The sequence below is a fragment of the Aythya ferina genome, assembly GCF_964211825.1.
Source record: "Aythya ferina genome assembly, chromosome: 1".
In the NCBI taxonomy this organism is placed as follows: Eukaryota; Metazoa; Chordata; class Aves; order Anseriformes; family Anatidae; genus Aythya; species Aythya ferina.
Window position 1 is genome coordinate 178,527,670 of NC_140296.1, and position 21,373 is coordinate 178,549,042.

The window sequence follows — 21,373 nt, forward strand, 5'->3', positions numbered from 1 at the left end:
TTCTTTCTTGAGGTTGGAAGCAAAAGCAGCAAAACTTGTGCCAAGTACTGGTTGTGAATGCTTCTATGTGATGTCCTATGTGATGGTTCAATGAATTGACCAGAGCCATATATTTAAATAGCTAAGTAAACTATTTGTTTGTAAAGAAGTGTATGATGAAAGAAGAAACCAATAAAGACGATTTAATACCTGGGTTAGAGTGAATTTTGGAAGAAGGGGTAGCAGGAGTTAGAATACTGGGAAAGTCTAATGTGCCATGAAACCAACAGTCCTGAGTGCATGTCTTCTGACATCCAGTGGAGTTGGTTGTCTTACCTTTTCAAGGTATTTTGTATGTCATGAATGCATTTGAACTACAGACCAGAAATGAAGTAATTGGTTAGGGAAGAGTGTCTACTTAAGTAAACACTTTCAGTATGCGTTATTCATCTTTTACTCATTATCAGTGTGAATTCTTGCTGATGCAAAGTGGTTAAGTGTTTCTGGGGGAAAAAATGGTAATTTCTTCCAGAATACTGCTTCCAAAGAGAGAGACAGGCACATTTTTTTCAGGAACATTTTAAATTGCTGCCTACTGGGAGCAAGTCTGAACTCTTCACAACCTCAAACTGAGCATCATGAATGTCTGTGGCATTTTTCTAGACTCCAAGTTACAAATTGGCATGCAATTGAATTTATTTTGTATTACTAGTTTAGTGTGGTATATTTAAAGGTGATTATCCTGGTATAAATGCTTGCATATTTTTACCATGTTTTTTTTTTTTTTTGCTTGCTTGCTTAGTTAGTTAAAACACAGCACAGATATGATCTTATAATTTGGTTGGATTTTTTTTTCTTTTAAATCAGCCATATTCTAAAAAATATATAGCTAAGAGCTGTAGAAGATTGTTTTTCCAGACAGAAGAAAGGGAAATTGAATGAATGGCTGTTTCATAACTAGTTTGACAGTCTTCAGTAAAGTAATGCATCTTTTTAGTGTATCAAACAATATGGTAGAAAGATTGAAAGACAAATAGCTAACAGAACTCCTGACAAAAGAGATGGGGGTCAAGAATTATTCATCAAACAGCATCAGTGTTGTACAGTAGTTGCCTGGAATTAAACTCTAGCATTTAAGCCACTTACTGTTGTAATATTTTGGGTTATTGTTTCTGTCTGTACTCAGCTCTTGTATTCATTGTGAGAAGAGAAAACTGATACACGTTTACTCTGTCCTGTTTGCTTTTTCCTCGAGTAACTTTGCCCTCTCATTCTCTGGTGCTTTGATATGACACTATATTCTAAAAAGTTTTGGGAAATTCTCATGTCTGAAATGTTTTTGTGTTTTTTTTTTTTTTTTTTTTCTAAATATCAACCACAAATTAGTACTAATGGTCCCTACAGTTGGAACAGTTTGGAAACTGGTGCAGGTATTAAATTGTTCGTTTCCTGCCTCACGACTTGAGTTTAAACTTGGCTTAAATTCTGGAGCTGAAAATCTCCACTCAGAAAAATCCCCAGAGTTTTATGCAGGTTACTGTTATTGCTGTTGTTCCATCAAGTCCCAGCAATGGCGTGGAGGTAGGAGGGTGTCTGGGAATGTCAGCAGGGCAGAGCTCTCTGTCACTTTTACTGTCCTGGACTTGAACCAGTGCTTTTAATTCCTTACCTGTGCAAGTACTGGATTTGCTTTCTGACTTGGGAAGTAGCATTTAGCAATGAACGATGCAAACAAATGATAAAAGGAGTCTCTACATTGGAAAATATTTTTTAAACTCTACTGGGAAAATTCATAAAGCAACGATGCTGTGTTAAGACAAGGCCTCTCAGCTGCTGAGTGTGCTGGTGCAGGGGGAAACCAGAAGGGTGAGAGAGCAGAGTATCAGGAGCAGTGTCTGAGGGATACAGCGTGCTTCTCATTCCCCCTCAGGCATAACTGGGAATAGCAGCTCACCAGGGCTCCAGTAAGCAGTTTGTGGGAAGTGGGAAGCGTTAGGCAGCCAAGTGTCAAACATTGTAGAACACTTCTTTCCTCACAGTAGCGTACAATTAGGAAGCTATGTTGGGATGTCACTAATAGGAGGGTGAGGTGCTTAACCTCTTGCTATCTTAATATTTAATTTGTACATGGCATCTTTTGTCTTCCTTGTATAATCTGTCTGGTGTATTTTACAAATTCTATAAACTTCGTGCAGATACCTTCAAATTCAAGGTTGGCAAAACAGCATGAGATGTGCTGCTGAGCAGAAAGAGGTGACAGCCAAGAGCACCAGTAAAAGTCCAGTTCTCACTGGCATGCTATGGGATGCTTTCTGCCTTTATGGAGCACGGATATTCTTACTTAATTGATCTCTGATGAAGGGCTCTCAGAAAACATTATGCTCCATTTATCTTTTCCCAGGAGTCAGCCCTGAAAAATATACCAATTTATATTTGTTAGTTGACATTTTGCATAACACAGCAAGATGTCAGAGGATATGGTCTGGAATTTGGGTAGGTAGTGCGGAACATGACTACAATAAAAAGGTGTACTTTGTAGTCTAAAAATGAACAAAAAAGGTACAAAATTTGTGTTTTGAGGGTGACAGAATCCTAGCTGATGTGAAGTAGCTAAAATTCCCAAATTGTTTGGCTTGAACTGCCTTAACACAGGCCTTAAAACTGTCTAAAGCATGGTGCACTCTTCCCCCACAGCAGCCATGGGCCTGAGGCCCAGTATAACTCAGGTGTGACACATTACTTAGTTTTTCAGCAGGTGTCCTTTTATTCCCACAGTCCTCTGCTCAATACAGCATTTTGCTGTTGCAGAAAATAAGCCAATACCACATTTATTTGCCCTAACATTAGCCATACCCTTGGTGGTATGGTAGACTGACTTGCATAGCCAGGCCACTTCCAACCCATCCATGCTGCAGGACACATTTGGGCCTGCAATGGCAGTGCCTCAAGCCTTCCTCCTCTCCTTCCCCTTCCCTTTTTTCATTTTCCTCCTATGGAGCTCGCCTATCAAGCATAGCTGAATGTGAATTTACACACAGACTGTAGGCTACTTTGGGCTTTAATCCACACAAAAAGGTACTGAAGAGGTAGGTCAGAAGCACAAAGCGCCACTGTTGCCGGCTTTAAGGAGATAAAGAGATTGAGAAAATCCCCTAAAAAATTCAGTCATGATCTCACATGTCAGAGAGCAGACAGTAACATCTCTGCATAACACAGAAAATAAATGCTTTAGCAGTTATCCGTTCTTAAAACACAAGCACAAGGCAGTGTACTGCTGAGCTAAAGATGTGCTAAGTTTTAATCCAAATGCTGACTCGCCCATATCCCAGCTGATCCAGGCCTTTCCATGTGAAGTGTAGAGTAACTCCATAGCATAACCCCACACTGCTGTTGCAGCACCAGAGCACATCACCTGCTGTATGATTTTATCGATGTTAGGAAAATTCTGGTCAAGAGTTGTAAAGCATCTAAATTGCTCTCATTTGCTCTAAATTAAATAAAACTGGTGGTACAGGCAATCATCAGCTTCTCCTTTCCTGTGAATTTATTGCATGCCATAGCTCCTTGCAGAAACCACCAGGGTTTTTGTCATCCGTCTGTATCACAAAGAAGTATTCTGGATTGCCTGTGATGAGACAAGTAGAATTTACTTTATCGTTCCACTGTGGTTTATGTGGTTACCCATAAGCTTGCTCGCTGATAGTGGGGATAAATCTGTACCTAAGTAGAGACAATAAACTGATCTGTTATATAAAGAATCATTTAAATAGCTGTGTGAAATTTCTCTGCGGTTTGTATTTCTTCCCATGCATCTTTCCCATTGAACTTGTGAATGCCCCATCTCTGGAATTATTCAAGGCCAGGTTAGGTGGGGCCCTGAGCAACCTGATCTAGTGGGAGGTGTCCCTGCCCATGGCTGGGGGGTTGGAACTAGATGATCTTTAAGGTCTATTCCAACCCAAATCATTCTGTGATTCTATGAACTTGTGTAATAGTAGGGGAATTTTGCTGGAAGTTGACTGGAGCACACGCTGCCTTTGAAAAAAAATGCTGTAATTTTTGTGAGCTACTCCCTCCTCCTCCAATACTAACTTCTGGTTTCTGTCAGCACATTTGGTCATTGTTACCAGTAAGGATAAAGAGGTAAAATGCTTATGTGATGAAATGATTGTTATTTTTAATCTGAATAATTTTATCTGTTTCTTTTCATAGAGGGAAATTCTAGAACAGCAACAGAGAGAGAGAGATGACACAAGTTTTCATAGTATGTGCATGTTCTGTGATCAAGAATTCACAGGAAATAGGTTTGTTTTATTTTTTTCACCTCTGTTCAGCTTCTTTGTTTATGGTTTTAACATCATCGAGCCAATTAATATCTAATACTAGGACTCAGAAGCTAGAAATCTTTTTGGGATGTAGCTTAGGTATTTCTTTCAACTGCAATGACATTTCAGATAGGCTTCTCCCACTTCTCAGTCCTATAATTATTCCAGTGCAACTTTGTAGAATTATGTGGTGAGCTGGATTTGAGAACGAAACCATTTTAAAGAGTTTTATGTCAGCTGTTTTGGTGTCAAGGAGAGCTGTTTAAGCCAGTATGGCTGTTAAAAACTGTATCTATCCAGTTACACATTTTCCCATTTAAATTCACACTGGTTTGGCAAGATTTAAAGATAGAATGAAAAAGGGAGGAAAATTAGAGTGAGAATGGAGTGCTTTGCAGCATCAGTCAAGTGCAAGCAGGAGCAGTGTTCAGGTGTCTGCTCAACTGAAAATTTATTTATACACAATAAAACAGTTTCAGCTGGAGAGATTGAGTATTATCCCTGAATGTGCCTGATTGCACAGGTAGCTCTGATACTCTGGAAAGGTAGAAGAACCTGTGGTCATGTCCCTGCTGGTCTTCACAATTTTGGCTGAGTGTCATTTTCGCCTTACTGCATGGTTTACCGCACTTCACATCATTCAGCCCCCAAGAACTTTATCTACTGCGTACTCGGGTCTGACAGACAGAATTTGAAAATCGCACTTGGACTGTGGTGAGAGGAAGGCTCAGCAATGTTTACACTTGAAGATTTCTTTAGTCCCCAAAAAGCAGAAGCTGAGGAATATAGAGATGTTAGACACTTCAGTAATTAACCATTACATCTCTATTAGAAAAACAACTTGTTTGAATATCATGTTTGTTCCTGAACGAAGTTTAGTGCTCATTGTCGTGCTAGTACTGCAAGAAGCAATACTGATATAAAAGAATTTGTTTTGTTAACCAGCACTGAGAAAACTAACAAATGGCTCCTTTGAATGACTGTTGTTTGAAACATATTATTTGCTTATTCAAGTTAATAAATGAGATTTGCTAAGAGAGGATCAAAATAAAACTAAATTGTAATTTTCATTAAAAATATTATATTGTATGCATGCAGATTAATCAGATGAATTGTCACTGAACATACAGTAGAACTGAAACTGGAAAATTCCCAATACAATAAGTTGCATTCTTTTTTTTTTTTCTAGCAGTGGCAGGAACACAATTATTGTTTATTTAATGTTAACTTTTATGCTTTTTTAGAGCAGTTGGCATATTTTGAGTCAAAAGCTGCATAATTCTCATACGTATTCAGGAATACATAATGTTCTTTTTGAATGTCTTTTGTAGATCTGTCCTTCTCAATCATATGGCAAGAGAGCATGCTTTTAACATTGGGCTGCCAGATAACATTGTGAATTGCTCTGAGTTCTTGGCTGTATTACAGGAGAAGCTTGACAAGTAAGTAGGTTTCTTGTTTTGTTGTTTTTAAATGGACTTGAGTCATATTCTTTTAACCTTGGAAAGAAATTGGGTTAAAATACTTCAGCACTCACGGTTAGTTAAGAAGAAACCAAGAGAGAATGTAACTTTTGCGTGGGTGATCTTAGAAGGTTTTTCTTTTAATTTATTGAAAACTAATTCATAACACTTTGTAGTATGTGTTTCCTGGAATAATAGAGTCACATGTGGTGCTTTAGTTTAGTTGCACAGTTTTCATTGACGTCAATAGTAGCATGCCCCTTTTTTCTCATAACTGCTGGAGTCAATGACTTATTTCTTGTTGTAACCATCTTTTTGCTAGACATCTCTTTAGTCACATAATACAGAGTTCTTGTGCCAATCATCTTTTGTCTCTCTATATATCATTAATATGTGAGATTTTGGGGCCCACCCTTACGTCCCATAGCAGAATGGGAATGATAATGTATATGCTGCCTGAGAAGCATGTAAATCTGAGATGACTGAAAAAGTTAAAAAGGCAATTTGGGAGAAGAACTTAGGTAGCAAAGAATAAAGAATTCTTCGCTTTGAGTTTCTTTTGCAAGTGTATAAGTGCCCTTTATGAATTTCACAAATGGGACGAGTATGTAACAAATATCATTTGGGCTCTAGATAATGCTAGGACAAGGGGGAATGGTTTTAAACTAAAAGAGGGAAGATTTAGATTAGAGGTTAGAAGGAAATTTTTCACTCAGAGGGTGGTGAGGCACTGGAACAGGTTGCCCAGAGAAGCTGTGGATGCCCCATCCCTGGAGGTGTTCAAGGCCAGGTTAGGTGAGGTCCTGAGCAACCTGGTCTGGTGGGTGGCATCCCTGCCCATGGTGGGGGGTTGGAACTAGAAGATCTTTGAGGTCACTTCCAAACCAGGCCATTCTAGGATTCTAGCAGAAAGAGTGAAAACTGTATCTTAGAGAGTAAACCTTAAGAGTGAAACTGTAGCTTTTAAGAAGCTTAGTAGATTTTAATACAATCTGTAACCAAAGACTCTAGGAGAAATATCTGTAAATCTTAAGCTTTGTAATTAAAAGCCTCAAAATGCAGGAATTTGTGAAAACCGGGGTATAGAAATTAAATTAAGTATCCTTCCAGACAAATTTAGAATCCATTGGCTTGCATATCTGCAAAAAAGAAAGAGATTCAAAGGACTGAAAAGGCAATGGTGGTCTCTAATTTACAATCTCTGGCCTATCGAAGAACACGCAGTCATGATAGATACAGGTAAATTTCCTCCAGAAATGAAGATATTTTAAGAATGCCTTCTGTGTTATAATTAGTGTTGCAACTGATAAATTGCAGCTGCACTGATTATCAGGAGGACCTCAGGGTATCATTTAGATGGAGGTTTTTCAAAGCCAATTAAGCCTGTAGTTAATGCACACACTGAAGTTGCTTCCAAAGCAATGAAAGGCCACTCCTCTCCTCCTGCTGAGAGCAGACTTAATAGCTGTGCTAGATAGTGCCTGAAAATATTTTTGAGAGCAGAAAAGTCTAATTTTAGATAGATATGACTACATTGTGTATGCTGAGGAAATGCATTACATGTCTTTCCTGGGAATGCCTCATGCAATCAGAGCATACACTTTATTGTAAGCAGGTAGAGTAAAGCAGATTTTTAAGCATGTATTCTGCCACTGGACCTACAATCCACAAGCTAGGCAGTTTTCAGATTTTTAGGCTGCAAGCACAAACAGAACTCAACACTTCCTTTTAAAAGTAAGCCTAAACTTTACAGTTCTTGTAAGGTAGAAGGATACTGAGAATCCTGAATTGATGCTCCACACAGAAGAGCTGAGTGGAATCTAGCTGCACCTTTGCTGAAGCAGTATGAGGGCTTTCTGGGTGCAGGAACAGACCTGCTAGACACAGTATTTTTTTGCATGGGAAAACACTTGAGTGTGAAAATAACTTTCTTCTTCAACATGTTTATCTAAATCCACAGAAAAATTACAGAAAGGTCTGACCCAAACACTGTTAAAACTCCTCTTGATTGTATGATCAAGCACACTTTCATTTGTTAGTAAAGAAAAAATAAAAAAATTGGGTGATCACTTTCGTTCATAGCCACCGTATTTTTTAATGTCCATGTCTTTTGAGTCTTGAAGTGTTGTTGACTCACCCTTCAATCAAACTGTTCTTCCTGCTAGCCAGTAGCACCAATACAAAGATACAATTCCACAGTTACAGAGCTTTTAATTGAACAGAATTGATTTTGATTTTTCTAAGGATTTTCCCTACCTCTCTGCAGAGATGGCCAAAAGAAACTGTGTTCATCCTGGTAAGATATGTAAGCCATCTCTTATGAGAACAGTGTTTTAACACATTAACTAGTGTCACAGGAGATATCCAACACTTACATGGCTTAATGACATTGCAGCAATTTAATTTATTACAGTAAGTAGTAGATTGATATAATTAATTTGTTATAATGACAGGAGTCACATTGATTAGTCTACTGCATATTTAAGTTGCTAAATCTTAACATAAATCAGGTACCTTTAGAAATTCAAGTTCCACTCACCAACAAGAGTAGTTAGTAAGGATTCCTCTGCCTTCAGGAGTAACTCTGAGAGATGTCCCAGCCCAAGGTGAGATCACTGCTGTGCAGCCCACTGCTTCAGCAATGAGAGCTCAAATTAGTCTTTTTCTGACTGCTGTATTTATAAGATTAAGAGATTGGATCCTAGTCAAACTTAGAATCTTAACACGTTGCTTTCAACCTCTCAGCGTTAAAAGATATGTAGCACGTTCAGGATATGTTTTTTTTTTTTCTCTTTCTAAATGACAACAGAACAGTTATTCATTTATTAGATTCCTGTATAAGTGCGTGCTGAGTTAAGAATTCAGTTGCTTACCAGTCAGTGTCCCTCCAATGTCCTGATAGGACAATTTTGGTAAAACAAACTTTTCTTCCATTTTACTTCCATTTTATTATCTGTATTTTCATTGTATGTAGTTTTTGCTAGGAGTCTGGTTATCTAAGTGTTTGATTGACTGTACTGTGATCTAAGGTGTTTTTTTTTCAAATAAATTGATTTTCCTTTTAATTTGGTTTGCTCTCATGTACTTAGAATTAATCTTACTTTATATATCTCCAGCTTATTTAAGTATATTATCTTACACTATTTTTGTTTTAACATATTGACCTGTTTACCTTTTTATCTTAGTTTGCAGTGTTTGTACTGTGAAAAAATCTTCAGAGACAAAAACACACTTAAAGATCATATGAGAAAGAAGCAGCATCGCAGAATCAATGCCAAAAACAAAGAATATGACAGATTTTATATCATTAATTACTTGGTAAGAGGTTCTATGAATAAATTGTAAATCAACTAGAGTGATGCAGACAATATCTTGCTAAAAGTGAGTAATTCCAAACCAGCAATTAGTGCAAAGGTCAAAAATCAAGTGAAGGACTCTTAAGAAATATGCTCATTTATGGTGTGATATTCCGGATAATTATTGAACTAAGGAATAGTAAACATTTGTTGAGATTTGATTTTGAGAGATGCAAGAATGCAGCTTGAAGAGATGCTAATCATCATGTCATTAGTGCTCAGTCTCTGCTTTAATAACCAGAAGGGAAAATGAGATAGAGTAATGAAATAAATGGAGATCTAACTTGAATGCTATTGGCTTTGAGCTTGTTTTCTACAAACCTTAGGCTGGAAGTGCTCTTCAAGTATAAATTAAATGCAAAGAGGAGGAAAATGAAAGATATATAGATGAAAGAAAAAGTAAGTGTTTGCTTTTAGCCTCCAGGTAGGTGTATGTTGTTAGGTATTAATATTTTTTATCTCAGATCTTTGAGAGTGTCTATGATGTGTGTGTAACAAATTTTCACTTGCTGTCTTCAACTCTTGAGTGTAAGAGCTGCTTTAAAAGCTTCTACACTCTCTCCCAGAAATAACTCTATTTCACCTGAACTAGTCTCTGTGCCTGTTGCATTTGTTAGTATCCAGGTTATAAACAATTTTTTCAGGCACTTTTCGATGTTTTACCAACTCTTTGCATTTAATCTCTTTCCCTGGTTTTACCCCAATCTTCAGAGCAAAAAGCTGGACGTTTAAGGCTCTGTAAAGTCCCTTCTACCCTGGGTGGAGTGAATTCCCTCTGTGATCCTGTATGCCTTCCTTCCAAAGATCAGTGATCTGAGACCTTTATTTTCTTTTGTAGATACTTAAATACCACTGCTTTAAAACTGATCTATACTTGCTGCATTGTAAGAAAAAAGTTGTGAAGTTTTGTATGTTGGTTATTCTCAGCTTCCCAACAGAAGTTAGCATTCACTTCTTCTGTGCAAGTTAGCAGATTTGAATTTAATGTTGTAATTCTTGTAAGTGATTTTAATGGTTTGTTGTTTTTTTTTTCTTCTCTATTAGTCTTGTAGGTAATCTTATATTTTCATTCAGAACTTGGCATTCTCTTTAAATTCCCTTCCATCTTGAATTTCCATTTGATGTTCAGCTTTGCATTTGTCCCAGCTTTGGTGAGGAAATTGAGCCAGATGACTGCTCAAAGACATTTTAAAAAGCATTGTCTAAGTAAGTCTGATGGCATGGCCATGGAGCATGCAAACTATTAAGCGGCATGGGCAATCACAGGACACTGCTCATGTCAGTGCCCTAGAACTCCATAGTTATCACTGGTATTCTGGGCAAGACTTTGCAGAGTGACTTCTTATGCCAGCCTGAACCGATTCAGGTTACTCGTTAGCATCACTTAGAGATGTATTTTTTATGTCCTTGGTATTACAGACAGAGGATGGTAAATGTAATTCAAATAAAAAATATCAAACCACCAAAATGCGTAAGACCAGCAGGGAACTGTATGTACAAGGTTAGTGACAGTGTGTTTCTAGTGCTTCTTCTTGGACGTACTTTGAAAGATCACAATTTTTTGTCTGTCTCTATGCTCTGCTATAGCCATGTTTTCTTTTCACACATTCTCATTTGTCTTTCACTGTGTCATACAAAGCGGACTGTTTCTATTCACTGTTTCTGATCCTTCAAAGTGTAGCCAAATCAGCACTTAAGACATTTCTTCTTTTAAGTAAAGCTTTTTTTTTTGTAATAAACAGACGAAAAACTTAAGCACTTACAGAATAGTTCACTATACAATGTATATTTACACACTCATGTTATGTGGGATTAAACTTTTCATTAACATGAAAATCTTAGAGTACTTCCTGTGTAGCAGAAAGTATGTATATGCTCTCAAAATAGCTTTTGGTAAACTCTTTACATATTCACAAAGGAGGAAAAGAGATTACAGGGAAGAACTTTAATTTGTTCACTGGGGGTTCTGTAGGATAGCCTTTATATATAAGGAGAAATAACATTATTCTCTACTGCACATATGTAGTCTACAGTCAGTTATGTTCATGTCGTAAGACTTTTTTCAAACTGAATTTATATTCAGTGAATTCTAGATGTTATGCGAGGTACACCCACTGTAATGACTTGAAGTAGTGGTTTTTACTTCCTCTCCCTCAGCCCTTCGCAGTTTACTAGAGGATTTTCTTTGGTAGTGTCAAGCTTTACTGACTTTTCAAGGAGTCTTAAAGATCTGTTCTTTCTATTGCTCTAAATTTCCAGGGGAATTATACAATTTCACAGCTACAGACATGAGTTGAATGTTTTATTTGAATTGACAGATACACTGTTTTGATATATACTAGTCAATTGATCTTGACCTAAAGATGTAGACTTAGAATTTATCTATTTTTCATGTTTTCACAGAAAAGTTTGAATTTGAGAATGTAAAAAAGATATTTCCATATTCAAAGTTTGTTCAAGTTTGTTTTTATCAAAAAGAGACTTTCAGGCTAAGTAGGTTTCTAATGATAAACATCAGTATCATCACAGTATTACCCTCTTTACTTTTAGGATGTGCATCATAACACTTTTCTATCAGCAGCTGGATCTTTAGCTGTTTAAATGGATAGTTTTTTAGTACAGCAATCTTACAGACACCTTCTTTAAAGCCAAGTTGTATTTATGTTCATGTCCTTTTTTTCCTGTTACATGTTATCTTCACCAAGCCCTGTGTAAAATAGACTTACTAAGCTGGAGCTGACAGTTTCCTTTATTTTGTGGCTTTTTTACTGAGAGGTCTAAAAGGCTTTTTGTTCAGATGTCCAGCGAATGCCTGCTGAATTGCCTTATGATCTTCTGGCCAGTTCTTACTTGTGTTTTTAAGTTGATGGCAAAGTTCCCATCGACTTAATTTAGAGCAGTAGGCCTTCCTTCCTTCTTCCTTTCCCTCCATTCTGCTTTTGGCTTCACTTGTATTTTTACTGCAGTTGTAAGAATCTGCTTTCATAACCTAAGTTACATTTTCTGTTTGTGTGTTGATAATTCCCTCTCCTAATTTTTCAGTTTGGCTTCGCAATGAATAATAGTGCAAATTGTTTTGTAAATGTTTTGGTGTTCTAGGACTTTCCACAACTTGTGTCACAACCCACAAGCTGCTTTGATTAGTCTACCTCCATATTATTCACGTGTTCTGTTGCTCACAGGTCAATGTTAAGATACAGCATTATGCATGATCTTTAGGAGGAATGGAAGCTCTTTTTGTCACGTGCATGTATAACATTTCTTTCATAAGCAACTCTCAAAAGTTTATTACTAGGTAGTTACACAGAATTTGAATGGGAGTTTTGCAGTTATGCAAATGACTCGAAAGGCACTGGGGTCACTTCCACTGTGGATTTGGAGGTTTTCTGTCAGTACTGTATAAGTATGGAAGATGATAACAATCCTATTCCAAAACTGTTTAAGTACAAATTGAGAAAGACCAACAGATAGAGGACGAAGAACTGAGCAGCAGTGCATCCAAGATATATATGTAGGTTACCTTACTTTTCTCAAAAAAAAAAAGAACCTTCCAACCTAATTTTCTTGTTTCTATGCCTTTGTAAGCCTGTGTCCCCATGAGTCATCTTGCACCAAGGGTCAAGTAAAGATGGAGAGGGAAGAACTTTGTAGTCTGTGAAACCTACTGGAGGTCATAAAAGAACAGAAAGCAGTCATAAAACTCTCTTGTTCCCAGTCCAGGGAACTGAGGTAGACCCAGCATCAGAGGGCCTGCCTTTGTTCACAAAATGGTTACCAGCTGCACTTTAAGTATGGAGTATCCATTGTAGGAAGTGATGATGTTCATTTTCAAGTTGACTGATGTCACGTATCTGTAGTAATGTAACATCACAGTAATGAATGTGCTTATGACTAAGATAGACAACTAAAAATGCTACCTATCACTTATTAGAAAATTTTACTTGTCCTGAAAGATGAAAAGCTGTTTTCTTCTTATTGCCAAGCTCTAAATCATCATTATTAGCTGTTGCTGGGGAGGGAAGGGAATTTATAGGGGTTACTCTTTATATTTAGCCTGCTCTCACTTAAGTAGTGCATATTTTTTTAAATAGTCAAGGGAAACACTCCTCCAGTTGGTAGCAGTTCAAGTCTTAATAAAATTGGTATGTTCATTTCTCTTCAAGGAGAGATGCAGGCTCCAAGTGGGGAAACACCTCATTTTACAATTAATCCATTGTCTGTTAATTCACGTTGGGGTAAGAGCATGTCTTCTACATGAAAAAGCATTGCTAAGGTCTGCAGCAATACAAAACAAATCAGATGATCATAGTAAGGCAGGTGAGAAGAAGGGCAAGGGGAAATTTGCAGGGAAATCAGCAGCTGTTTGGAGTTTCTGAGCTCCACAGGCCAGGAATACTATTTGCATGTAGTTCAGTAATTGCTCTTTTGGGAAAAACACTTGAGACAGCAGCTGCCTGTGTCTAGTTTCTCCCATCTCACCACCTCTTCTCGTGTTGGGGTATGTTGCCCCAGCGAAGCATGCAGGCCTTTTACCCACAAAGCCTTTAAAGCAGTGCTCAAATTGAGGAGATAAATTGTTGGTGAGGCAATTCATCTCTGTGTATTTTAAAAATAGTTGTTTTTTCTTGGGTTTATATCAAGTCCTGCAGTTCCTTTAATTGTGTATTTTCTACTGTGTGAACTATTAACAATGTCAAGTCTATTTTTTTCTCTGATTTTGTTAAGGATTTCTTAGGAATCTCTGGAGATGTTTGCTGGGAGTTCTTGCATCCCAGATGAAAGAGCAAAGGAACTTGAATATATAACAAAGACACCCTTGGTCCTAGATGCTTATCAAGCTGTAAAGTTTTTTGCTTTTTTTCCTGTTTTTGACAAAATTGAAAGAGTTTCAAAAAACTTTCGAAGGACTCTATCCCACCCAATTGCTCAGCTTCAGTCTTTTGACACTTTCATGATCATGTCCCCAGTTATCCAGTTACGTTGGAATTTTCCAGTGGTACAAGAACCGATTAGCTCTTGTGTTTCTTTTTCTCTCCTCGGAATACATATAGATGAGGGCAGAAAACTTCTTGCAAGATCCTTCACTGCATTCTTTGCAGAAATACCATAAAGAAACAGCAGCAATAACAAAGCTTGTGCATAGCTGTTATCTATCCCTTTTCCCCTTCAATTAAAAGTTGAAGCTCAATACTGGCTGCTGTTTTGAACAAGCACTTTTGTGAACATACACTCCACGCTGCTAAGGGAAAAACCTGTTAGCATCCGTCTTCATTTTGCAGTGGTTGTGAGCTCGTATCCTCTCATTAAGGTTTAAACAGTAGAGCTAGAAGAAACTTGCGTGCAGCTGTGAGAACATGTGGTGAGACGTGTTAATGGCTTCATGTTATCTCACAGTAATGGTGACATTAATGAGTCTCCCTTGTAACTCGGAGAGTTTGCACACTACCATGTCGCATCCCTGAATTAATTACTGAATTTTCATTCCGTAATCTTTAATGGCATTATGTTTAGAGCTGTCTAGAGATATTTGTGTATCATTTACCTGATAGACAGTAACAGCTTTGAAAGTTCTCATTAAATTGTTAAATGATGTGTATCTTTAAATTCTTTTTCCAAACAGACGTAAAGACAATAATAACACTTGTTACTAAGGATGTTATTAAATATATTTATTAGAGGAAGTACTTGAACGAAATAAATGAAAGAATGACCTTTTTGTTCATTGCATTTTTTTACTGGGGACCAGATCATCAACTATGATCTTTGTGAATGCTTCGCAGCCATCAAAAGCATGAGTTCAAAACTACTATTTCAATTACTGGTTAGTTGGCCCTGGTTTATTTTTAAAGACAGGAAGAACCTGTCAAAGGAAAGAAAAACACTAGCTAAAGATCACTGCTGGAATTTTAGTAGAGTGCTTCAGCTTTTTATTGTCTGTTATTTATATCACAGTCATGCCGAGAGTGCCTGCCATTGTGCTGAACACTGCACAAAAGTATTGTGAAAGGCTTTGTGCTGAAGGTCTTTAAGGTATAAATAAACAATACAGAGGGTAAAAGGAAGAACAGAACATCATGAATAGGTGTGCTTACATTCAGCTCTGGGAAGAGGGTGGAAGAGAAACTATATTCTAATCTGTGCCTCAGCTCATGCTGTTTCTCTGTAGTATTCTGTGGCTACATTTGTGCTACACCTTTTTACCAGCATAACCTTGTGTGAGATACAAGTACTGGCTAGTGTAGCTATGCCAACTAAAGTCTCAGAAGCAATAGCTGCATTGTTTCATCAGCTTCTTCTTCATGTTGCATGAAGAAGAAGATGGGCAGATTGGATTGAGCAAGTGTGCTGGCAAACACAAACCAGTAATCAAACATCCCCACCTTGGCCAATTCTTGGTAGGGTTGCAACACTGGTGTTACACAGAACTTGAATGCTCTTCCTGGGAGCTCTGTGCCAATCATTTTCTTCACAGATCTATTGTGAGGAGCCCATTAAAAGATAAAAGTATTGTTATTTTTAAAAGTTATTACTAAGGCAGTGCTGTATGACTGCCTTTAACTCAGAAATACCAGAGTGATCCAAAATAAACTGTTGATTATGACTTCCCAAATATTCATTCATTTGATACATAAAATGTGATGTGAATCAGAAAATGTTTTTCTTTTTTCTTTTTCACCAGGAATTTGGAAAGTCGTGGGAGGAAGTGCAGTCCGAGGATGATCGGGAATTAATAGATAACCTGGAAGAGTAAGTAAGAGTTAAGTATGTACACATAATAGATTTGAAAGAACATTATTGTTGAAAGTAGTTACAGGGAAAATGCTGTGCATAGTTCGTACAGTTAAAATTCATTTAAGCCAGTCAAATCGACTTCAAGTTGTTCTCATCAAAGACATATCTCCACAATGAGAACTATAAATTTCATATTTCAACCACAAGCCTACATTTGTTTTGTGGTGTTTGTTTTGTTTTTTGTTTTTTTTTTCATATAGTTCAAACAACAGTCTTTATGGTTTATAAATTATGTGGGCAAAACTTTTTTTTTTTTTTTTACTTCCGTATTTAAAAATGATTGAACTGCATTTGCTCACATTTCAAATCTAGAGTAAGCATCCAAAATGTCAGCATAAAAAAGAAGGTCTATGAAAAAGTCTGATAAAAAGGTAACAGCTATAGATTAAGGAACAATTTTGAAGGAACCTTCAGTGGTGCTGTTTGAGGGCAACATGTGCCTCTGTCTGTTATTCTTGGCTCCAGGCCTTCAGGTCACTACTGAACCTCCACTACCCATCTGTATCTGCCTGTAACTTGAGTTTAACTTTACTTGATTAAAAACTGGGTGCAATAATACCACTATTTTGAAGCAGTGTTGTGGATCTAAATGAATAAATATTTATTCTCTATGCATGCATCTAAATGAGTGTCTCTTTCTAGAATACTATTTTATAAGTTACACTTCAAGTGAACTGTGTGTGATGTTTATGTCTGTGGCTGGTATATTGCAGGATTAGAAAAACTTGAAAGATCTTACAAAAATAAATACTGAAAGCAATTTTTTTATAACTTATCAAACTGGATAGAAACTGAAGTTAAGATCCTGTTAGCAGTGCATGCAAATTCAGGTACAATTTACTGCCTACCTGCACAGGAATTACTCAGCAATAACTGCTCAGTTATTCTTGAATTTCTAATTTTTTTAGACAGTAAAGCAGTTTCTAACCATATATTCAGCTTTAAATCCACATTCTTTTCCACCCCTTTAAAGTATTCAGTTTCTCTGAATTTATTTCCGATGCTATAAGAGCAGAAGCTGAAGTGCTCTTTTCGCAAAATCTCTCTCGTCTTTTCCACAACTAAATGAATATTTTTGACTCTTACTCATAAGAGACTGGTCTGACTGGGAAGAGCATCCTGTGTGTGCAGTTTGCCTGTTCTGTGAACAACAAGCAGACACCACCGGAAAACTCTATCTTCACATGCAGGTAAGACTGGTGGTTGTGGTTTTACGCTGATGGGTAGCTTAGCTCCACCACGCTGCTCTTTCACTCCTGTCCTCAAAGAAAAAAAAAAAAAAAAGGAGGGGGAGAAAATATGATGAAAAAAAAAAAGAGTTAAGATAAGGACAGGCAGATTGCTCAACAATAATCATCACAGGCAAATAATAACAGAGTAGGGCAGTGAGAACTAAAAGCAATTTAAAAGCACCTCCCCCTCCCAATCTGCCATCTTCCACCTCCTCCCCCTGAGCAGAACAGGAGAATGGGGACTGGGGGCTGTGGTCAGTCTCTGATGCTTCGTTTCCACCGATCCTTCACGGTCCCTCTCTGCCCCTGCTCCTGCGGGGGCTCTCCATGGGCCGCAGCCTCCTCCAGGCCACAGCCACCTGCTCCACTGGGGCTCCTCCATGGGCTGCAGCGTGGAGATCTGCTCCGTGTGGGACCCATGGGCTGCAGGGGGACAGCCTGCTCCACCAGGGGCCTCTCCACAGGCCGCAGGGGAACTGCTGCTGCATGCCCGGAGAACCTTCTGCCCTCGTGCTGCAGGGCTGCTTCTTTCACATTTTCTCACCCCTCTCTCCCAGCTGATGTGTAACAGCAGTTTTTTCCCCCTTTCTTAAATCTGCTCTCCCAGAGGCCCAACCAGCGTTGGCTCTGGCCAGCAGCGGGTCCCTTTTGGATCTGTCTGGAGCTGGCTGTGATCTGACATGGGGCAGGTCCTCGTCTCCTCTCACAGCAGCCATCACCGCTGCAGCTCCCTCCCCACTACCAAAACCTTGCTATGTAAGCCAGATATACTTGTTTGAAGTATCAGCTCTTTCAGTGCTTTGGAAGTCAAAAGTAGGATTGTGGCATCTTTCTTAAGATCAAACCAGCTGTTGAACTGGAATGCCTTCTTTTAGTGCACAACGAAGGCGCTGCATCTCTAGCATCTGCCCTCTACAATATTCAGTAGAATCAAGTTTTACATTGATAGTATGAATAGCTATTACTTTTGAGTGTACAGACTGGTACATAGCATTAAAAAAGTAGCATTTTTAATAATAAAGTTGCTTGATGATTTAACACATTCGATGGTTAGCATCTGTGTTTCAGTTTTAATAAACTATTTAATAGCAGAGTTGCAGTTTAACTGAATATGAAAGTTTCTGATGAAATAACTTTTGGGCGTTATTCCATACATTAGTGTTTGCATGTCTGTATGTCTGTGAGTCTGAAAAACTGAGCTGTCTTCAGCATGGACTAATACAAGTATTGGGAGTGAGAATTTTTCCTTTCCTTTTTTTTTTTTTTCTCTCTAGAAATCACATGGATTTGACTTCCTTAAAATAAAGTCAGAACATGGTGAGTAAAAGATGCTCAATTGTCAGCATTTGCTGCTAGTGTGGTGAAAACCACATTATAAGAATACTGGAAAACAACTGTATCAATTTGATTTTTGTTTGGACATCTACCTTCTCCATTACAGAAACTCTTTCTGCCAGCTTATAAAAGACAGCCAAGAACACTTTATTTTTCTGGGACTCTCATACCTGTATCAGCTCCTTGCTTTCTGCATGCTCCTCAAGATTTTAATTCATTACAAAAATGAAGTCAGATTTGAAAAAAAACACAGACCAGAAGCTTTTGTTAACTGAATTTTCCCTGCTTCTTTCCTCAGCAGAGTTGTTAGTGCCGAGGATGTGTGCTATTTTCTTTAGAACCATTAGATTCTTTCACAGAGTGGCCTCTGCAAATAGCTGCTCTATGAGTCCCACATCCGGCTGGTGGAGCCCTGGAATAAGTATTACTATTATTATTAGGATTATTATTATTATGCCTGTTAAAACTTGCTTGCAATTTAGAAGGCTGTGGTCTAAGCTGCGTTTGCCCAATGTTTCCTTTCTTCTCTAAACTGAGGGGAAGCAAAATGTTTGTAATTTTTACAGTAAAAGAAGGACCAGTTCCCCTGCAGCTGGGAAGAAACATTTGCTCAGTTAGTTTGCTGAGTTACAGCATTCAGCCAGTCCTGCCTTCAGTAACCTTTATGAACCTTTATGCTTAACCCAGGAAAGCATTTGTAAATTATGTTTTATATTCCTCAAGTGCTTGTTTGCTACTGTCTCTCCTAGGTCTGAACTTTTATCAGCAAGTAAAGCTAGTGAACTTCATAAGGAGGGAAATCCATCATTGTCGTTGTTACAATTGCCAGGAAAAATTCCAGTCTAAAGGAGAATTGATAAGTCATATGGAAGAAACAAAACACATCACATTCCTGCCAGCCAGGTCTACATGGGACCAACCACAGTAAGGACAAACTGTTTCTTCCAGCATTTATACTGCTGTCTGTTAATGTCTGTAAAGCAAAAAGTTGAAAGTTGTTTTTTTGCCAGTGCTGCAGTGCCCAGAGCTCCCCAGCTCTACTAACACAGATAAAATAATAAGTGGTCTCAAAACTACTCAGAATTAGAAATCCCTGTACTATCTGAAGCTAAAATGAGCATGGGATACTGCTCTTCTAGTTGCATCCTGGATGCAGTGTCACCATAAGCTGTGTCTGCACTGTCAAGTTAGTGGGCTAGAGGTCTTATGGCAAAGTTGTCTTTGGCGTGTGTTTGCAGTCATGCAGTGCACAGTGAAAAGCACAAGTGTTGAGCTCTGAGCACTTTCTCCTGGTGGAACAAAGGTTGACTCTGTGCACTAAGGCAGCATCTCAAACGCTCCACCACAAGGTCTTTGAGCCATTAGCTCTCTACAGAGATGCGATTCCTGCCTAGGATGGGCATCTGGCACACGTTTCATTGCTGGGAAGGGTAGTGAACATGTGGTTCTGGAAATAAATCAAACCCCTTCTTTTGCACATCTAATGTAGATATATGTATAATAACTACCTAAATTTAGGCATCAGAACAAGATAGCTTTTTATCCATGTTTTTTCCCAGAACAAATGGAGAGAGTGTAACATAGCATTGATTCAGATTGCAAGTAGGTTCTGTAGGTCTAGGGGATGATGGCATAGATGGTAGAGCACAGGGAGTGTTCTCACTTAAAAAAATCTGTTGAGCATTTGTTATGGGACAAATCTGGATCTGTGGCCTCAGTTGTGAGAATGGGCAGGGGAAGAAATGGAGGAAGGCTTGTCTGTTGCTGCCTCTTCTGTGTGACTCTTCCAAGGTGTACGTGTCAATAGATTTTTTGAGCATGCTGATTACTCATTGCAGAAAACTGAACTTTCTCATTTTTCTGTTTTATGAATCTAATCTCATAAAATAAGCATAGCCTTTTTTAAACAAAATATGTTACTATCTAGTAATATTCTATTCTGTTAAACCTTGTTCCTTCCAGGTATTATTTTCCTACCTATGAAAATGATACGCTGCTATGTACACTCTCGGACAGTGAAGATCTGGTAACTGAGGATCAAAGTGAAGATGTCCCCGTTGTAAGTGAAGATATATCCAATCTAAAAGCTCTCAAACAGAGCAGTGTTTTAAACCAGCTACTGCGTGAAGAGAACAACAGTCAGGAGAAAAATTGACCTTGAATTACAGTTGCTGACCTTTGAGTGTTTCTCCTGGAAGACCAAAAACACATTCTTCCCCTCATATTGGACTACAGTTCACCTCGTTAACATTCTCACTGGGCAAATATTACATGAATGGGAATGCTAAATAAAATTTATGTGCAAAGTTTTTTTGTTTATCTTCCTTTAAGCTATAGCTTTATTTTAAGACTAAGTGCTGGATTTTCTGCTTGGTTCTTAGAATACTGTTGGTATTATTCAAAAATAGGATTTTTTTCTTTTTTTTTCTTCTTAATATACCAAAATCAGAGTTCTACTTTAAGACCATCTCATAAAAAGCTTGAAAAATTGAGACAGTGTGTCTTTATATATGAGCCAATGAGTAAAACTGCTACGCATTACTGCTCTTAGAGAGCATATGGAAAAGAACCTGAATTTCACTTTCGGTCTGTTACATAAAGCAAATTTTGCTACTTTTAGAATTCTTCAAAGTGAATATGGGTCTGTATATTTCTATTATTCATTATCAAAATACCAGATACGGAGTGCCTGTTCTGAAAACTGGTTCAGAAACATTGGTAAAGCTCTGCAGGACTGCATGGAATGCTGTCAATATGAAGCCTCAAAATGTATAGGACAACTGCAGTCTTGGTTGCATCAAAAATCCACAGAATTTAAAATAGCCTTATTGTATGGTCATGAACTGAGATACAAAAGAAATTACTTCACAGAATCACAGTACTTAGGGGAT

The 21,373-nt window shown here is 37.9% G+C and overlaps 1 protein-coding gene across 1 annotated transcript in view; it reads left to right on the top strand.

Annotated features, from left to right (window-relative positions):
• Positions 1-20,791, top strand: part of ZNF277 (zinc finger protein 277) — a 55,201-nt gene extending 34,410 nt beyond the window's left edge. Inside the window, exons 5-12 of the mRNA XM_084534650.1 lie at positions 4,192-4,283; positions 5,636-5,746; positions 8,953-9,085; positions 15,803-15,870; positions 17,009-17,105; positions 18,422-18,464; positions 19,232-19,406; positions 20,445-20,791. Of these exons, the coding sequence (XP_084390776.1) occupies positions 4,192-4,283; positions 5,636-5,746; positions 8,953-9,085; positions 15,803-15,870; positions 17,009-17,105; positions 18,422-18,464; positions 19,232-19,406; positions 20,445-20,637 (912 nt within the window). The 3' untranslated portion in view covers positions 20,638-20,791. The remainder of the gene's footprint in view (positions 1-4,191; positions 4,284-5,635; positions 5,747-8,952; positions 9,086-15,802; positions 15,871-17,008; positions 17,106-18,421; positions 18,465-19,231; positions 19,407-20,444) is intronic.
• Positions 20,792-21,373: the final 582 nt, after the last annotated feature.